This window comes from Falco rusticolus, chromosome 8, assembly GCF_015220075.1.
Source record: "Falco rusticolus isolate bFalRus1 chromosome 8, bFalRus1.pri, whole genome shotgun sequence".
Classification (NCBI taxonomy): domain Eukaryota; kingdom Metazoa; phylum Chordata; class Aves; order Falconiformes; family Falconidae; genus Falco; species Falco rusticolus.
The window spans coordinates 5,210,782-5,229,551 of NC_051194.1; the positions used below are offsets into that span (position 1 = coordinate 5,210,782).

The 18,770-nt window shown below is 39.4% G+C and overlaps 1 protein-coding gene across 6 annotated transcripts in view; it reads right to left on the reverse strand.

The window, feature by feature from the left end:
* Positions 1-2,313: 2,313 nt before the first annotated feature.
* Positions 2,314-18,770, reverse strand: part of FAM13B (family with sequence similarity 13 member B) — a 51,117-nt gene continuing 34,660 nt past the window's right edge. For 3 of the 6 annotated variants that reach the window (XM_037397258.1, XM_037397256.1, XM_037397257.1), the window contains 13 exons: positions 18,247-18,301; positions 17,650-17,797; positions 15,046-15,111; positions 13,766-13,976; positions 11,807-11,936; positions 11,253-11,334; positions 10,747-10,976; positions 10,308-10,391; positions 9,038-9,133; positions 6,662-6,745; positions 6,372-6,544; positions 5,837-5,938; positions 2,314-4,682 (listed from right to left, as the gene is read on the reverse strand). In XM_037397258.1, the coding sequence (XP_037253155.1) occupies positions 4,559-4,682; positions 5,837-5,938; positions 6,372-6,544; positions 6,662-6,745; positions 9,038-9,133; positions 10,308-10,391; positions 10,747-10,976; positions 11,253-11,334; positions 11,807-11,936; positions 13,766-13,976; positions 15,046-15,111; positions 17,650-17,797; positions 18,247-18,301 (1,585 nt within the window). In that variant the 3' untranslated portion in view covers positions 2,314-4,558. The remainder of the gene's footprint in view (positions 4,683-5,836; positions 5,939-6,371; positions 6,545-6,661; positions 6,746-9,037; positions 9,134-10,307; positions 10,392-10,746; positions 10,977-11,252; positions 11,335-11,806; positions 11,937-13,765; positions 13,977-15,045; positions 15,112-17,649; positions 17,798-18,246; positions 18,302-18,770) is intronic. The other 3 variants (XM_037397260.1, XM_037397259.1, XM_037397261.1) reach the window with 2 other exon arrangements.

An 18,770-nucleotide genomic window follows, 5' to 3' on the forward strand; every position in this document is an offset into this window, starting at 1 on the left:
AGGTTACTGTTGCCTTCAGAGAAAAAAATTACTCTTTCAGGAAACAAAGAAATGTTTTTGATCAAGCCTCAACAGTGGAGCCACTAGAGCGCGCCTTGCTTCACCCCTGCACCAGCCTGGCTTTTCAGAACATCCTTTTAATTCCTACACGCGTTTGTTGCCTTAGAGACACGGTGTCCTGTTCAGACCAGAAGCCACCTACTCCTGTGTAGTCGTTAACGTGTGTTCATTGCTGGGCCTCAGCCACAGGAAGAAATAAAACCCGTGTCCACACGCCATCTGAACACGCCGTCAGACACCCCGGGCTGCAGTACCCCACTCTGCACCACACAGCCCCTGTCCTAGGGAAATTCTGCTGCTCAGGCACAACACGTAACCCCCAGCCCCCGAAGTATCCGGAATCTTCTATCAATCCTACAAGGATTTATAATATTATAAAGCCTTATTGTCCTGCAAAGCACCATCGAGCTACTACCTGGTCTCTCTGCATCTAACCGCAGTGCGGAGGAGCTGTGTGACGGGGGAGGGAGCAGACAGGCATTCGAAGGGACCCCGGAGATGACGGCGCCCAGCAGCACGATGCAGCCACGCGCTGGTTTGCCTGTCAGGGTTCACCAGCTCTGTTCTTCGGCCTCCTGGCCAAGCCAAGCTGTGCCGTCCTCGCTGTTCTAAAAGGGACAGTTTAAAATAACACACCGCTTCCAAAGAGGCCTTGTTGCTATGCAGTATCCCACGACACTTGTCCCAGAAAACGCAGGTGACTAATGATCTGTATCCTCATTACTCTCTAGCCTGACACGCAGGAAAGCAGATGCATTACGCCTCTGGCATCTCCAGACTTTCCCCCTCCTTGGCAACCCCTCTCATACTAAAAAGTCTCGAAACCTTTAGACACTGTTCCTTACCCAGAACTTCCCGGGAAAGCTTTCAAGCACTCCTCAACCTTGCTCTGCTCCTCTGGGGCACAGGAAACCCTTTTTAATAGCCTGCCTCACTTTTCTCTCCTTGCCCCACAACAAGATGGCTCAGGCAAACCTCTTTGAAGAGGTAAAGCTTGGAATACTATGGATTTGCATGGTCTCAGAACTGGTTCTTCATCAAGGAAGATTGGTCCCAGTATCACCAAGCTTTTTGCACCCTCAAAAATAGCTGTTTCTCCTCTGTTCTGGCTAATGGTGTTCAACACAGGGTTATTTTTCCTTCGTTAAAATTATCAGTTTTGTCCATGGATTTGAAGCAGTTCTCATTAAAGCACTGTCTGAGGGATTTTTGTCCTCTCATTTAGCAACCTGACCAGAACAAGCTTCACTGAATAAATAATGCCCAGGAAAAATGGAGGATTGGAGAACAGCAGCCTTGTGCACTCTCCCAGCCAGTGCCCTAAGAATTTGTGCTTTCTCTTCCCCCCATCTTCAGAGGAAAGCCCTGTGATCAGAAGGAAGGTTATTCTGTCCAGCCCTGAAGAACACAATGGAGGCTCCTTCTGTCCTCTCCCTCCCTCAACTTCCTACTTGTTTTTTGCGTTCCCATTTACCCGCGCTACCACACACCCACAGCAGTCTTTCCCTTCAGGAGTTCTGTCCCCTGCCAGGCAGGCCTTAGGCTGAAGAAAGGTGGATTTACACAAAATACAACAGAAGAGTCACTTTTCTTATGAACTCACATCAATATACGATGGGGGGAAAAAAATGACCTATTTGGTCCAGAGGAGAAGCATCCTCTTGTGTGTGCAGTAACAGTGTTTGCTGGCCACAGACACAGCCGTAGCTGTTCTGTTATCGTAGCTGCGATACTGATTCTAAGGCTAAGAGATCAGTACGGATATAGAAAGACAATCAAATACTGCTCATCAGCTGAAGGTGTATTCATTGGCAGTGAATTCATTAGCCCAGTAACAGCTAGAGCAGCCCTCTGCCCCATCTACTCCCAAAGTCGCTACTGCCGGAGCAGGAACAAGCAAGACTCACAGTTTGCTCTGCGTCACCACGCAGCAGGCTGGCGCCCTAGCAGGAGCTGAAGCACCGCAAGCCAAGTTGTCAGTTCAGGAGCGGATGTGGCGGCCACTTTCCTGCCGTCTCTGCTGAGAGGCACAGTCCAAACAGGTGAAATAAGGCTTCAACTGCTGCGGCTTCCCAGAGGGCTGTCGCAGCACCCGAGCCAGCAGCAGCGCGCTGGCTCTGCTCGCAGGCTGCGGGCATTCCGACCTGCCCCCGCAACACCCCGAAACTACAAATACGTACAGGAATAGCGAAGGATTTGGCACTTGTTTGTAAGAGATGGCAGTGGAGGAGAAAGCATGATGAGAAACAGATATATGACAATAAATGTTAAGGTACTTTTATTATAAAAGTCTATACAATGAGCACCAGACATAGCAATGCAATTATATCTGGTTTAGTTATATATATACCATATCTATATATCCATATAGATATATAGGTTTTGCTTTTACCAAAGTAAAACTGTTATATCACAAAATGCCTAGTTCTACCATTTATTTATTGCTCAACAAGGATGGCACAAAACACACTCGGCATAACTGTTGCCATGCTTATCTACTATACTGAATAAACAGCCAAACACTGCATAACAAACACAAAGCAGCTGTTAATTCTGAATTGGAACCAGTCTGATCACTCACTCACTTATAAAAATATTGGAATCATATAGATTTAAGCATTATAAAGGAGGAATATATTATTTAAAACATTTAAATAGTGCATATTGACATTTTGCATGTGGTATATAAAACACAAACATTCATGTACAACACTATACAGTACACATTAGTTTCAATGTTTGGATACACCCGTGTCTGCAGACTGATAGAAAAGTAACTGAAGTGTACATTGCACAATGGAACTGAATAAAATTGACATATGGTCTCAAGACTAGTTTAACCTCATAATTCTCTAAGGTCCCAGATCATTTTGCAGTTTAAAAAAAAAAAAAAAAAAGGCATACCACCAGTGCTCAATAGTTTTAGTGCTTTTTTTTTTTCTTCTGAATTCCAAAATTACATGCCTACAAGCAGAGTAAAACAAAACAAGAAGTATTCTACAGTACACAGATGAAATCTGAGCACTAAAAATCCTACTTTCAACCTATGTCATATGTTTCATGACAGAACAGCAAGTCTATGAGGTTACATGCTAGCCGTTTCTTCATTGTGAGAAAGTTCATTTTTGGTCTTTCATAAAGCAGTGTGAACAACAGCTATGTTGACATTAGCCAGTCATAAAAACATGCAGTGAGAGTAGGTGCATGCAAAACATGGCCACAATCAAACTGATACATTGAAGAAAAAAAAATAAAATTGAGAAAGCACCAGTTAAAATTAACACTTAGATTTTGCCAGATCAAAACCAGCTGCTGACGGCTGTTGCAGAGCATAAAGCTAGTAGCTAAATCATCATTCAGCACAGCAGATGTGATACTCAAAACATTTTTTTAGTTTCAACTCTGAAGCTAAATCATGCAAGGCCCATAAACTGTTTTGCTTACATCGTAAGAGTTAGATAACTTATTTTTATTCTCCAACTGTAAAACAAAATTGTGATAAACAGCAGTAATTTTTTCAATCAAAACTGACAGTTCACCCTGTGGTGCGCATTAACTACACTGATTTTAGCCCTTGATACCATATTTATTTCAGGTACAGTGGAATTTTGACTGTCTTAAGCCAGCTCTTTTCTGCTGAAGCTACACAGGTCTGAGCGCCATCAGATTTCCCATACACTGAGATGTTCATTATGTTCCTCAAATCTTCCGAAAGTGGAGATGCAGTATCCAATTCAGACAAAACACTATGTCACCACTAGTTGATAAACAATAACCGATAAAATGACAAAATGAACAAGAGTAACATAAGTCCTGTAGGCAACATGTGATATAACTTTTCAGTTTTCCAAGTTTTAAAAGACACTAAGCAAGGTCACTTTCTGGTTTGTCCACCGTCATCTTTATCAAGGAGAAAATGTGACCACTAATGAGCAAAATCCATAGATGTTAATTATTACTGTGTTATAGGTGCAATTTAAAATACCAAAAATTAAAGTTGTTCCACAGCAGTCCTTTGAAAAGAATTTCAGTCTGTTTTTTTTAAGTGTTCCAGGAAAAAGAGATGTACATTTAATTTGCTGACTTTTTTTCCTCATAATAAAAAATAGGCAAGAGAAGTAGTTCAGTGTAGCATTATGGTATTAATAATTTCTTCAATAATGCAAAAAGTTGGTAATAACAAAAGTCTCCAAGTTCTTGAATGCTAAAGAAAAATAAACCCTATGGTTGTTTTGGAACAAGATGGATGCATCTGCAATACAAAACTTTGATGGAAACTGTGTTTGCTAAAGTTGGATAGAGCAGTCTCGGACTTAGAAATCTTACTTGCTCTCTAGACAGCACCTACTTACCCTTCAAATACGTTATAGTGGCACCCCAATAAAGTGCACAAACTGGATTCTTTCAACAGTGCATGACAAATGAACACAAGCACCCAATAAGTACAGTGGTAGCATACGGAAATATCACGTTATTCAATGGGCTGGAGGAATATAATTTAAATTGACTTTGAAGAATCTTGTTTGCTGATAAGGACTTCTAACAGCCGAAGTTTGGCTTTGATTTTCTTGTACTCCCTGTACTCATCAAGCATTGGTACTCGATCTTCTTTCTGTACGTTCCTGTAAAAAGAAGCACACCTCAGTTTCAAGAAAATCCTTGATACAGCAGCAAGCCAGACACAAAAGTAGCTACGTGCAGTAATCTTAGGGCAAATAGAAACGTTTGTGGCAGCTTGCTCACCAATAACAGATATATCGATATGTCTTAGTTTATTGTGGTTAAAACTGCCATCACCCCAAAAACTTAATAGAAAATCCAGCAGCATTTATTCAGCACAGCTGTTGCAGCACTGTTTATACATCTTTGTCTTAAGTTCTTATGGAAATTTTATTAACAAGATATGAAGACTTTCATTTCAGATTCTGTGCACACATTACAGAAAAACACAAATAAATTTAAGTTGATCTAGATTTTTTATGTATGTAGACTGACCCACAAACTGATAGCATAGAATTATTCCTACTTGTTTAAGGCTAGACTATAATAAATTAATCCATTAATCTGACTTACTTTTAAATCAACCCTTCATTATTAACCTCATTACTTGCCATTAAGGTCAAAAGGAATTATGCCTCAAATTCAGTAAGTACCTGATGAAGCCACGTTAGTGGAATTTGCGTGACAAATGGTCCAGGAGTTTAAGTTAAGAAGAAATACACTAGAAAGTAAAGTTACACGAGAACGTCTGCCAGTCACGAAAGTGACTGACCTCCTAAAAGAGTGTCGTTAGTTTTGTTCATGAGGTGACACACCTCGAAAAACCTCCTATTACATACAACAGGCAGCAGTTAAATCAAATTCACGACAATATATATTCAAATAAGAAGCCTAAAAGAACTCAACAATACAGAGAAGAATAAAAATTATAGACCCCTTTATGGGCAAAGCAAATACCACTGTCAGGACAGACCTGCTGGAACAAGGAACCAATAGCCAAGCTTCCCCAGCCTGTGTTAAAAACAGGGATAATCTGGGTGGGGTGGCAGTGTTAATATAAAAAAAAAAAAGAATTTTTTTTAAAGTATTTTAAAATGTTATCTTCCTCCACTACTAAAAATACACGACAATTTTATCTCCTTCAGGAGATTATTCATAGCAGAGATTAGAACAGATCAGACTCCATTTGGCAACATTCATATAGAAAGTTGACAAAAATATACTTGGGCTACAAAATGAGGCTGCTGTCCAGCATCTGTTTTTGTGTTAAACAAACCTTCCATTCTGCTGATAAAACTCCTCTTCAAATTCTCGTAATGTCTTGCGTAGCTTCTTTTTCTCAGCTCTGGCTTTCCACAGTTGCTCCAATAATTCAGGCCTAAAAATTTCAAGTGAAAGAAAAATACCGTTGGTAATGCAATGAAATTTAAATTCCTCAAAGCATACTCAAAAACAACTCAGCTAGCTGCACTTGTAAGAAATTTGTCTTGCTCAGAAAGAATACGCTACCTGTCTGATGGTGAAATATTGAGAACAAACTAGTAGTTAATAAAAGGGTATACATTTTCTGCTGCCTACACAGCTCAGGTAAGGCTGAAGAAGGTTTAGACGATACTCAACAATTCACTGAATACAAAAAGATCTTAGTCAGATATGTCAGAGGAAAGAACACTCGTTCAAGCCAAACACTTGCTGCGAAGTGCTGAACGTGTCACTCCCCTCCACCCGGCATTATATATTTGGTATCATGACTGCAACCGTAACAACTGCAACTTCTCCGATAGAACTAGCCACTTCTTATTTTTACGTACATAGAAGCAGCGCGGGTGCTTGACAGCCTAAGGTCCCGGGTCAGTTTCTCTTGACCATCTTCAACATCAGACTCGGAGTTTTCAACTGGGCTTAAAACAGACTGCGTTTGGACAGCGGTTTTTAAGATATCATTCAGGTCTGTAGACAAACCATCACTTTCCTCCTCTTCTTCCTGAACGTCAAAGCAGAAGTTCAAAACAATTATTTCATACATTTCAGGTCCTTATTACAAGTGCTGGGAAGTAATTTTTTTTATTTTTTTTTTCTTTTACAAATGCACTGCACACACCTTAATTTCTTCAAAAAAATGGGCAGTTTCACCTTCAATAATGGGCTGTAACATCTGCCCTCGCCTCTTCGTTGATGGTGACCCCTGCAAAAATTGAATTGTTTCATTATGTGCAATTAATTAGACATTAAACGTTATTTGCAGTCGGAATTTTGTTCAAGTCACCTAGTACCTAAAGGTATTTCTTCCTTCAGAAGAATAAAAGACTACAAACATACTTACAGAGCACAAACAAAATAACCATACAACCCAAAAAGCTCAGATGCCCAATGTAGCCTTGACATGGAGGTAAATGTTGTAGCTTATGTGAAAATACTCTTCTTCAGACTTAAACCGAAAGCACTCGTTCCCCCCCTGTTCTGTAGAAAATTCAAAGCGCAATGGTATCTCTGAATTCCATATTTACTCTTGTTCCTTCCAAACCAAGCCACAAGGGGATTATAAAGCTACACAAGGCCAGAGCAGGTTTTTATCTTCTGCCAGGCACACGCGGGGAATAATACTGCCAGTTTCTTTTTCTAGAGCACTCTGAAGCCCCACAACTGGAAGTGCTATGTCAGAGTTATCTATTGCCATCTCAGAGACAAAATCCTTTGAACTTCAGCCCAAAGCAGGTGCCACTGCACTGCACAGGTATCACTGCTAGCTGCCTGTTGCACACATGCCCTGCTCATCCGCTACCTACCCCCGACAGCAGAAGCAATTTCAACAGGGGGTTGCTTTGAACAGGAGGAAGGTAAAACACAAAAGTCACAGAGACAATGAGCTGTCAAACAACTTTAGTCTGTGAAAGGTAAATAGTTTCCCACTTCTTTGGACATTTCCATACAGGCTTCAGCGTATGCGATTAGTATACCGTGATACCGTAAGAGATATTTCATGGAAGCAAGCGTCATATAAACCAAAAAGCAATTTCTGAAATACCTGGCACTGAATACAGCCTACCTAGAAGCTATCACTGAACAACCTTCAGTAATTACAGAGCTCCACATATCTCTTACAGGTTTCAAAAGCAGCGGCCTGTGAAAAGTATTTTACAGATGTTGCCTACAGCACAGACTAGGAATTACGTTACCAGGATCTCTCCTGAATTTAAGATCCTTTTGCTTGGCTACCCACCCAACTTTTTATTTCACAGTCAAAAAAACCCTCATGAAACAAACAAAACAGAAAATTAAAAAGGACAACTACAACATAGTTATAAGGTATTTTATAACATAAAATGCATCTCAGCGGAAGAGTCAAATTTTTGAGGTGAGACTCAACCAGTCAAGGGCACCGACGTTAACTTATGACTCACCAGTCATGTAGAAATGCTTAGATGTTTAAAAGCAACTTGTGTTTATGGAGTTCAAAAAAGGATGCTGATATAAAAGCCCTTAAACTGAAACATAAAGCATGTTTTTCTATTAAAACGTATGTGCAAGAAAGGAGTACCAGTGAACTGGTCCCTTTATCTCAACATACTTTGGCTTAAAGGGGATAGCTAAAACCAGAGTCAATGTAAACAGCCAATTAAGTTCCTGCTGGGTAAGCCACTGCCCAGCTGTGTAAATCTGGTAGAGAACTGCCTGTAGGTAAAGAGATTATCTCATGTCAGCTATGCAGTCCCTTCCTCCTAAAAGGGTCAAATAGCTAGTATCAGAACTGCTCTGTTCCAAGTTCAGGTCAGCGTGCAAGATTTTGATTACAGCTCATGAAGAACAAAGACAGCCAGCTGGTTATCACTCCCCAACTCTTTTACAGGTACTATAAACAAGGTCACATCCGTCTCCTTGCACAGTATGAAAACTTTTCTTCCTTATCTCTTACAAGACCACAGAGAGAAGAAAGAAAAGAACAGAAAGCACTTCAAATTAGAAGGAAATGAAGCGAAAACACAATGAAGAAGCACAGATGTTGTACAGATGCTGCAGATGATAAGATGTCTCACACTGGGGAAGCATGAAGGAATGGAACAGTTCTTATGGCCATCCTACCACTCATGCTTCTGGTGACAATAATCCACGTTACAGAAGAGAGGCAAGCTTCCCTGCAACTGGTTACTGTTCTTGGCGGGACTGGAAAGTACAGTGTGTGCTGTGGATCCACACCTAGCACAGCGACTCGGGAACATCTCAGCCATGGCAAGTCAGAAGAGCTCACTTACTTCTACTGAGAACCATTTACTTCCCGAGAGCCACCACAGTCACAGACAGCTTTGAACTGCTGTGCTCTCAGCAGTAAATCAAAAATCAAATGCCTCAAATACAATGACAACATCTTCCGTCTTCTACAAGAAAGATGTATTTTATGGAACAGTATTACTGGCTCTTCTAAAGGCAGCCTAGCAGTTCAAAAGGGGAAAAAAGCAGAAATAGCATTTGTTTTACTCACAAGAATAGGAGTAATGCTTGCTCTAGTTAACATTTGTTTTACAAGTCTGTATCTGTCATAAAGTGGCTTCACAATATGTCTTTCTTCTCTAGTAACCTAAAGGCAGAGAAACCACAGAATTAATTATACCGGTCACTCAATAAGATACAAGCAAACACAAAGCGGTATGCTTCTCATGCCAGGCCACGTATATTCCAATTAGGAACATAAAATTAGCTTAACTTGTGTGTATAAAATGGGGTATATGCAGATAAAGGGGAATAAGTGGGTGCTTTTCCCTCCTCTCTTTTCTCACTTTAACTCCCTGTATTTTTAAGGAAGAAGTTTTAAAGACTTCCTGAAACACATGGGAGCTTCGGTGGAAGGAAAACCTCTATCTTTAAAGAGCCATGGAAAAGAGGCAAAAAAGGGACCAAGAACTGGGGGAGAAGACTGTGTGCCTAGCAATGATGATGACTCTACAGAAATGGCAGGGGAAAAAAAGAAAAAGATGAAACTGTAGAGAGATTTTATCTGATTTACTCTCAATTCTTGGCCACTGTGTAATATAACGAATCTTAAAGGCTATCCTGATCAGTCAGTGGCATTTTCTCCCTAAGGGGATTGTAGAACCAGTGCCAGTATCTCCAAGACCACTATACTTCCTTGGCTTTTAGGCTGAAAGGCTTGGTCGGATTTATACGGCAGTGCTGATTATAAAGCTAGCGTGCCAAGTCCAGAAGGCTGACAGAATAGTGACTGCAAAGATCTCATGACTGGACCAGTGATGCTGATTCACTGCCCAAGATAAACCCCCAGAACTTTAAGCACTAATGGCTGGTCTCCTACTCCGACTTCCTTACCTCCAGTTAGAGAAGATACGTGCCACAGACTTAACAGGGAGTAGGGGGGGGGAACTGTCTTTTCATTTCTGTTTTTGTGAAATCCAGAATAAGATTTCAGTCCTTTTCCAAGGAAATTCAATAGCGTCATTTAAGATTTTCTCTTTGTTTCACAGACATATAAGGCACCAAACACCAATCGCTTCGCAAACTCCAATAACTGTTTTGTGGAAAAAGGGGCTATTAATACATCCATTTATTTGTTTTTCAGAAGTCAATGCAGTAACGTCCTCTGATGGCAACATGGAAACCAACAGGTAACTTCATGTTTCGGAGAAGAACCCCCCCAACACACACATCAGTATTAAATGTTGGTATTACTACTGCACAAGAGTTACTGTTGTCTATGCATACATTAATATAGTTTGATGAAGCAAACCAAGTATTACCGGCCGTCCATGTTGACTTTCATAATACAGAAGGCTTTTCTGGAGAGACGTTTTCTCTTCTACCAAATGGTCCTTTGTCATTTTCTGTCAGAAGAATAATCCCCACTTAATCAAACACGTCATTTTAACAGGTTTTCTACATTATCAGCTATACAGATGCCTTCGCCAAACTTAGCTTAGTTAATACCATACATCCCACCTTGACCCATTTAAAGCTGTCCGATGTTGTCAGCACACGCTTGTAAATATTTTATTAAAGAGTGACCAAGGAAAACGAGACTCATCTTGATCATTTCCTCACAGAGTCTGTAATATGAGGCCTTGGTAAAGGGCTGCTAGACAAAGGCATCACTGTCAGTGAAGTGATACCTGAAGTGTCTGACAGCACTCCGTTTCCCTGTTATTCTCTTAGAAACAGCATCCATAACCTTATGCTTACTTTTATATCTTCTGGCAAACATCTCTCAACTCGTTTTTCCTTTAATCTTTTCAAAATGAGTTCAAGTGTAGCTTCCTTGGTAGGCTTCTTCTCCTTCTGCACAACCCGCATCTCATCTCCGTTTTCTTCATCCTCTTGGTCAAGAGAGGAACCAAAGCTTTTTGGAAGAGTGTTACTTCGTGGACGTGTTTGAGGTATGAATTCTCCGTCTGAGCTCCTCTGCTTCGCATCTGAAATGAGAAAATTTGCTCAAATCCTGAGTTTTAAAAGAAATAACTCAGTTCATTTAACCACAAATAAAGGAACGTAACAGTTCGCATAGGAAAAGCTTATCTTCTAATGAACTAAAAACAAAGCCACAAGAATACTTTTTTAGTTTGGAATAGTTCAGAATCTAGAAATGAAACATTTTTACTGTCCTGTGGAATTTTACTGAATGACTTAGCCATTTTAGAAACACAGATAATCTGTGTTTGTAGAAAACCAGAAACTGAAGCATCTCTTACCTTTTATTTGCTTTCTTAATTTGGTAAGTTCAGTCATCCATTTTAAAACTTTTGGATTGGCTGCAATATCACTGTAGGAGGGCTGAAAAGTAATACAAACAAACTACATTTTATGAAAACACACACAATCTTGTTTATACACTTCTTTCAAGATGTGGTAATATTTATGACAGCGGATGTGACTAGTAACATGGATGCCACTCTTTGTACCAGATCAGATCTCAGTGCCGACATAACTGACACTTGTGAAAATAAACTTGAAAGAAGACATCAGAAGGTGAACCAGAGAGCGGCAAGATGCTTCTGCCTCTCCACTACCTCATCTGATATCCCCTCGGTCTCACCGCGTAAATGTCACCGTCTGCCCTCCCTTGGGCCCAGGCGCTACAGCACACTTTCTAGTATTGCTGTTGCTCAGCTCACTTTTGCAGATAGTGTGCAACAAAATTGTTCTCGTTTGTGAACCCCCAGTTACTCAGTGAGGGACTACAAGAAGTACCTTACCTCCACCATACAGCCCTTCATCCTGAGTAAAAGCAGAAGTGGAAACTTACCTTACTGTTTTTCTCTTTCTCAAACTGTTCCTCAAATTGCTTTATTTTTTTCTGTAATTTCTTGACAAGCTGATAAGGTGTCTTGTCTTCCCTTTTGTCATCTTTTGAGCTGAAGGATGCTCTTCGTGTTCTGTATTAAAAACATTTTTAAAATGTCATTTAAATAATTGAGTGCGAAGAACTTGTATGTTTGAGTAACAGATGACTAACTTCATTTTTTTTCTCCAGTTCATAATCCCTTCTTTTCAGGCTTTCAGTCAGAGCTATTTACTCACTGATTCACAATGCTTTGATCTGCTGCCTTCAAAACGTATGTGTTATTTTTTCCTCTCTAATTTCAGCAATACCCCCAACAGAAAAAGAGTATTTGAAATTCAAGTGTAATAAACTAATGTTACCATTCATTACAATATCATTAAAACAGTTCAGATCTTTCTGGTGGCTAGGCTACTTACCTAAATTACCAGACACTCAGTACTTCTGGAAGTATTGGGCACAGAATAAAGCCTAGGCTAGGAGCTACCGCTGAACAATCCTTGGTAATTACACAACTCCACTTAACTGTCTTAGGCACGTTATTAGATACTTATCTAAAAAACATCTGCATCACCTGTCGGCCTTACTAATATATTTCTGGAGTACATGATCCCGGTTTTAAATCGTCTTTTGTACTTGTTCAGCTCCCTGACATTTGCTGCTGGTGAAAAGCCTTTTTACCTCGAGCCTGACCATGAGAATTTTCTTGTACACTTATTACACAAGGTGCCTGAAAGATCCCTCAGCACAGCTAGTGACATCTACATAGTTCAAGGTACTAGAAATACTAACCTAATAATCTGCTCACATAGATCCTTATTTGTTTCAGAATGAGGAGAACAGTGATTACAATCAGCACTTTTCTGCACCTCAGTCTTTTCCATCATTTTAACAGTACTTGTCAACTACCTCCTGCGGCTATGTGGAGAAAACTGGGGCAACTGTCCTTTTGCTTCAATAAACCTATGTCATAGAGAATTGGAGACTGCAAACTTGGTCCTTCCTGTTCCAGATGTTCTCATTATTATGACTTCGCTTCTTCCCTAACAAGCATGGAAATCCTTCTTAAATCCCCTTCCATAGTAAGGGTAGCAGACAGCACAGGTCACAGGGTATTTACAGCTTTGAAGGGTCACACTCCCCAGCTGTGTCACACAAGTAACTTGCAGCTTGTTCAATTACAACTCTACTTTCATACACTGGGTTAAACAGACTTGATCCTCTAAATCTGCAGGAGAGGACCTGCATTAAGAGCCCTACCCCTGCACCGTACTGCTGTCCCACGCCTCTCCCTCTAACAGCCGATACTTTCCTACACCCCTTTTGAATGAAGGCTTTCCGCAGCCCAAATGAAGAAGCTGCCCAAACCATTACCACACGCTTTAGCTGCAATAGTTTGTGTAACCTGGCTCACTTTACCGGGCAGTGGACAACACGCTACACAAAACAAATCCAAAATTACGCAACATGAAGGCAGATATTCATGCTACTTAAAAAAAAAAACAAAAAAAAAAGCGCCACAACTTACACAAAGTCATAGACAAGCAGTCCAGTACTGGTAAACAAAGGATATAAATACTACCTCCAGCCCAGGAAGTGGCATTACAGCGGGTTATCAGAGGCCCTGACCAAATGCCAGGGAAATCTGTGCAAGCTTGCCCTATTTTTATACTCTTTCCCTCAGCATCTGCCAGCGGCCCCTTTGAGAGACACAATACCATCCCAGACGAACCTCTGGTCTGACTCAGTATGGCAGTTCCTGGGCAGGCAGAACAGCCAAATGGCCACATAATGCTATATTTTACCTTGATCTTCAATAAATTCATATAATGAAAAGCCGTGAGGTTCTTAAACAGCTGTTTTTTCATACTGGCAGTAGCATCTCCTGCCCCAACACCCACCAAATTGCATTAAAATACATACCTAACAAAAGAAAGTGCTTTGGATGAAGAATCTAACGTTTCTGGATCATGTAAGAAGCGCTGGCTTTGCCCAAAATCCAAACTACGATGTGACAGTATTGGATGACAGTCCTCTTCCAATGGATGATTAGTCATCCTTCCAGCCTGCGGGGAAAGCTGAGCTTCTCCAGACTCACTGTCTTCCTGCCAAGATTTAAAAGCAGGAAATGGATCTAGAAGATAAAAAAAGGGACACAAAATGGTACTTCTCTGTTAACAGAATTATAAACAAGAGTCAAAAGGAAACAAAAACACGTACCCAATGCTTAGTCTTGTATGCTATAAAGGATGTGGTGTCATACACAAAGTGAATAAAAACATTGAAATACATCAGAAAGCTACAAATTCTGTCATGTAACAATTGAAAGAAAAAGGTACTGAAATGAAGTATGCACACTAGGATCCCTTTTTCAAAGTGTATCTTGGGAGTATGCGTATCTGAGCAGTTCAACAGTGTGAGAGCGCCTTATTTACGTATCACAAATCCAAAGTTAGAAGAATATATTTTTGTCCATTGCAATGTTTTGCTGTGGAAATTAATTTTCATACCTTACACATGTATTTCGAAAGATTGTCCTCTTGGTTTTGAAGAAGATAAGCCTCACAATACCTCTTTAGGTACAATGCCCATTGGCTTAAGTCTTAAGAGTGTTGTTGGGTCTTTAAGTTTAAATCAGTCTTGACACCACTGAGAAAAAGAGATTTCTTAACTTGTGGAAGGTGATTTCTTTTAGGCAGGGGATTCCAAAACAATCAGTGATTTTAAATCCTTACAGAAATTTAGTTGCTAACATCCCTTACAATTCTTAAATATTGTTTTCTCGCTGTCTAACAAAAGGCTGACATGGCCTTCCAGAACTTGAATTTAAAATCCCACCCCCCTTTTCCTTTTGAAAGATTGCCTATATTTTCCAGTTCAAATCAGAAATTTGAAAACTGGGTTCAAAGTGTGCAGAACAACAGTAAGACCCACAAAGTAATCTTTAAAAGAAAATAACCCTTGTACCTGCTTTCCATTGTACATTTACTAAGTATTATTGGGACTTTTTGTTTTGTTTTTAAGGTATAATCTTGCCTGTTTACACAGTACAAGAAGGGGACCTTTTACAAAAAAAGTAAACAAAAAAACTGCAGATCAGAACATTCCCAAGATATAAGGGACAGCAGGTGAAGGGTTAGTTAGAAAGCAAACCATAAACTATCAAAAGGCAGATAACTGAACGTATGGCGAACCATACTTACCCTCCCCTTCTCTCTGCAGATGCATTGTTTTGAAATCAATGAGGGGAAAAGTGATAGGGCATGGCGCTAATAAAATGAAAAAGAATGGCAAAAATACTAAAGTGAACACACAGCACAGTCAGAACAAACTATACATAACATGTAAAGCAGGAAGATACAGTACCAGGGAAAAACATCCCATCTTTTGGGCCAGGCTCTGAGCACTCTCAGCTTCCAAGAAATTTCAATGGCAGGTAAGGATGCTCAGTCCTTAGCGAATTTGAACTTTTTACTGAAAAGGTTTACAAAGAACTGACACAGAAGTAGTAAAGACTTATTGTAGTTTAACAAGGGTCTCATGCATCCTCACATTAACAAAAGACAAGTTCTAAACATGTTTTTGCTCACAGCTCTTAAATAATAGAGATGGCAGTGATTTCCAAAAAGCAGGACAAATGCAGAAAAGATACTCATAAATACAGATTAATTGATCTGCATTTTAGTCTTAAGCCAGCAAGTATCTGATGTTCATTTTCAAGAACTGTTGGTTACAGGCCTTTAAGTTTGCTATAACATCGGCTTTAATAACCCAAATATTGTAATGAGATTTGGACTAGTATAGACTTCTTTACAAAGCCAATCTGCTTTGATGGAATGCCACCAGGACTTGCAGTGCCTTGGAAGGCAGAGATCCTAATAACCATCCTAAACAGGACTGAAGAACAGTCAAAGTTAAAATACGTTGCAATGAAATAACACCGCTTGCAAAATATCCTGATTTTACTACCAAGAAGCTTATAATATAAATTTATATACAGATATGCTACTTTCTTTTCAAAGTAAGGGTAATAAAGCCACTTGGGTAAGTAAAACCAAAGCAACTTTTATGAGCAGATTTAAGGAAATCATGAAAATGGAAGCCACAAACCTTCTGAGAACACGTATTAAATCAGGTTAACACAAATAGAGGATGCAACAAAATGTAATTTGCAAGTAAGCAATTAATGTAAATAAAACACTGAGAACATAAGCAGTTAAACTTTAGACAAAGTTATTAACTTGAGCAACAAGAATGAGAATCTGGACTCAGTGTCTTCAGATGCCTGCAAATTGACTGAATGTACAGTCTGCTAGGGGCTCAAGGCCAAACAGCAAATATTTTACAAATCTAAGCAAGACTACCACAAGTTGCAACCCCCATCATTTGTAAAAGAGTTAATAAAAGGAAAGCATTGATTCATGCAGGCAATTTGGAGAATAATCAATAGTGGTGACAAATTAACAGTAAATTATCACCATTTGAGCTTCAGGACAAAACTTTATGTGCTGACATGCTACAACTATATCCTGCACTGTTAAAACTACACACATTCCAAGTATACCTCACCAACTTTGGTATTTGTAACACAGCAACCAGAAATTAAGTGCAGTCATTCTTTGCTACCAACATCTTAACTAACATGTAGCTGTGACACAGACATCTCCAAGAATAGCTGTCACTGGAACAGCCTGCTGTAAGTTAAAAACTCATCCCTGCGTAGTAAATCTGTACTGTATCTACCAAGTTGTTTTCACAATATAAAACTGGAAACAGGTGGACTGTGGCCATTGTACTGTCGGTCACAGTTCACAGTATTTTAGCAAATTGTATCACTTGGATTTTGTAAGGTATGATGATTCAGAATATCAACATCAGGCAGAAGAAACAGGATAAGGAACATGTGAAAAGGTAAGTGCTTTGGAAAGTAGATCTTGACAAGAGTGGTTTGCTCTGATTACAAAGGGGTTATGTTTTTACACAAAAAAAACAACAGTCTAAACACTTATTACCAGACATTTGAGCAACAAAGTTCAGTAAAGTCACAAATTTAGGGGCTTGCTAAACCTGGAAGGCCATGAAGATCAAGGTCACAAACAAGGAATCCTGTCTGAGAGAAAACTATGTTTCAAACATTTTGCTTTTCCTAAAATCCAAACAACGGAGGGAGATGGGGCACAGAAATAATATCCATCTGCAACTTTAGATTTTATTTGAAAACTTGAGAGCGGTTTCAAATTCTCCAATGACATCTTGAAATCAACATCTGACATTCCTGATGTTTAAAACAAAACCAACATATTTTTCAGAATAAATGAAATATAAATTGCTGTGTTTAGCATTTCATGATTTTAAGTCAAATTCAGTTAGTATTAGAACTTCAATAGCTTACATTTTAAAAAAAGAAAAACAAACGACCCAGTGTGAATATTAACTATATGACATAATTAGAGAAAATGTTTTCAAGGACAAGGTCTCAGGGTCCTGAGAACCAAAAGCCGCTTAAAAATCAAAACAAAACAAACAAAAACATACAAAAAACCCAACAACAACAAAACCACCCAAATCTCTGTTATGAAACTTAAGCTTTTTTGCTTTCTTTAGTTGCTCCTTTGATTTTTTTTCTTTACCATTTTCCTTAAGTTGCAGATAGTTCTGAAACAAGATGGGACCTATCTTACCATGTGTATAGAACATATTATTCAAACTACAGAAAAGAATGTAAGTTGTCTGCTGCTTCTACTTTGTAAAGTGTTCTACTTATCATTACTAGCTAACTATATTGTGAGCTAAAGGGTGAAAATTACCTTCCCATTTGTCACCATCAGATACATTCTTCAGATCTAGACGCGGTACTTGCACACCCAGAGCCTCCTCAGAAACATTAATGTTGCCATCCCCTGACACCTCTGAATCAGTATTTGCATTAAGATCACAAGTCTTGCTACTTGAATCCTGTATTTAAATAACAGAACAGTTTCATTATTATTTAGCACCTGGAAATCAAGTCCCTAATCAGTGCCAGTTCCAGCACTTCTGGAATATTTCGGGGGGGGGGGGGGGTGGGGGGGGGTGGGGGGGTAGTGGTGAACTCTTCCTTCCTAACTCAAGGAATTCTAAACAATCTTCCCCCCAACCTGCAACAGTAGTCAGTATTTGCATTACAAAACATTCCTTACAGGAGATGCTTAAGTACAAGCTTGCTCTGCTGCCAAAAGTTTCCGTGAAGCATGATGAGATTTCTAACAGAGGTTTTGCAAACCTTGCAGCAGACCAACCAACATAAGATGTTATAAGTTAAATTTATTGGTTTTAATTTTTGTTTGGTTTTGGGGGTGTTTTTTTTGTTTATTTATATAAACTTATAAGATGCTGTGTGTCTGTACATAAATGAAACATCTTACCAGAAACATCTCTGAAGATATTCTATCATTGCCCCCAAGCAATATACTATTTTGCCTAAAAAGCAGACACAAACATAGTTATGATTTTAAATACAATTTCTTAATGGACAGTAAATACAATACACTCCCCTTACATTCCCTCGTCCAGCTTTAGAATATATGCAAAGTATTTCCTTAAACTGAAAATTAAAATTCTGGGGAGCAAAAGTTTCATTGCTTCCCCCCCTCCCCACCCTTGTTCTTCACACAGAATTTCAAGCTGAAGCATGTAAACAACAACTGGACTTGAACCAGTTGTAAACAAAACCAGCTCTGACCTTCATTCTCAAACTGGGAATAAATATTTTCAAAATCAATTCAACTCAAACTGAAATTTCAATCAGTCCTGAACTCAAACTGCAAAAGAGCTTGAACTTTTCTGGCTAGTCACTATTACCAGCAGCATTAATTCTTCAATCATTAAGAGGAATAAAATGTATCCAAAATTTTTAAAGAAAATAATTTTTTTGTTCTGTTTCTGTTGC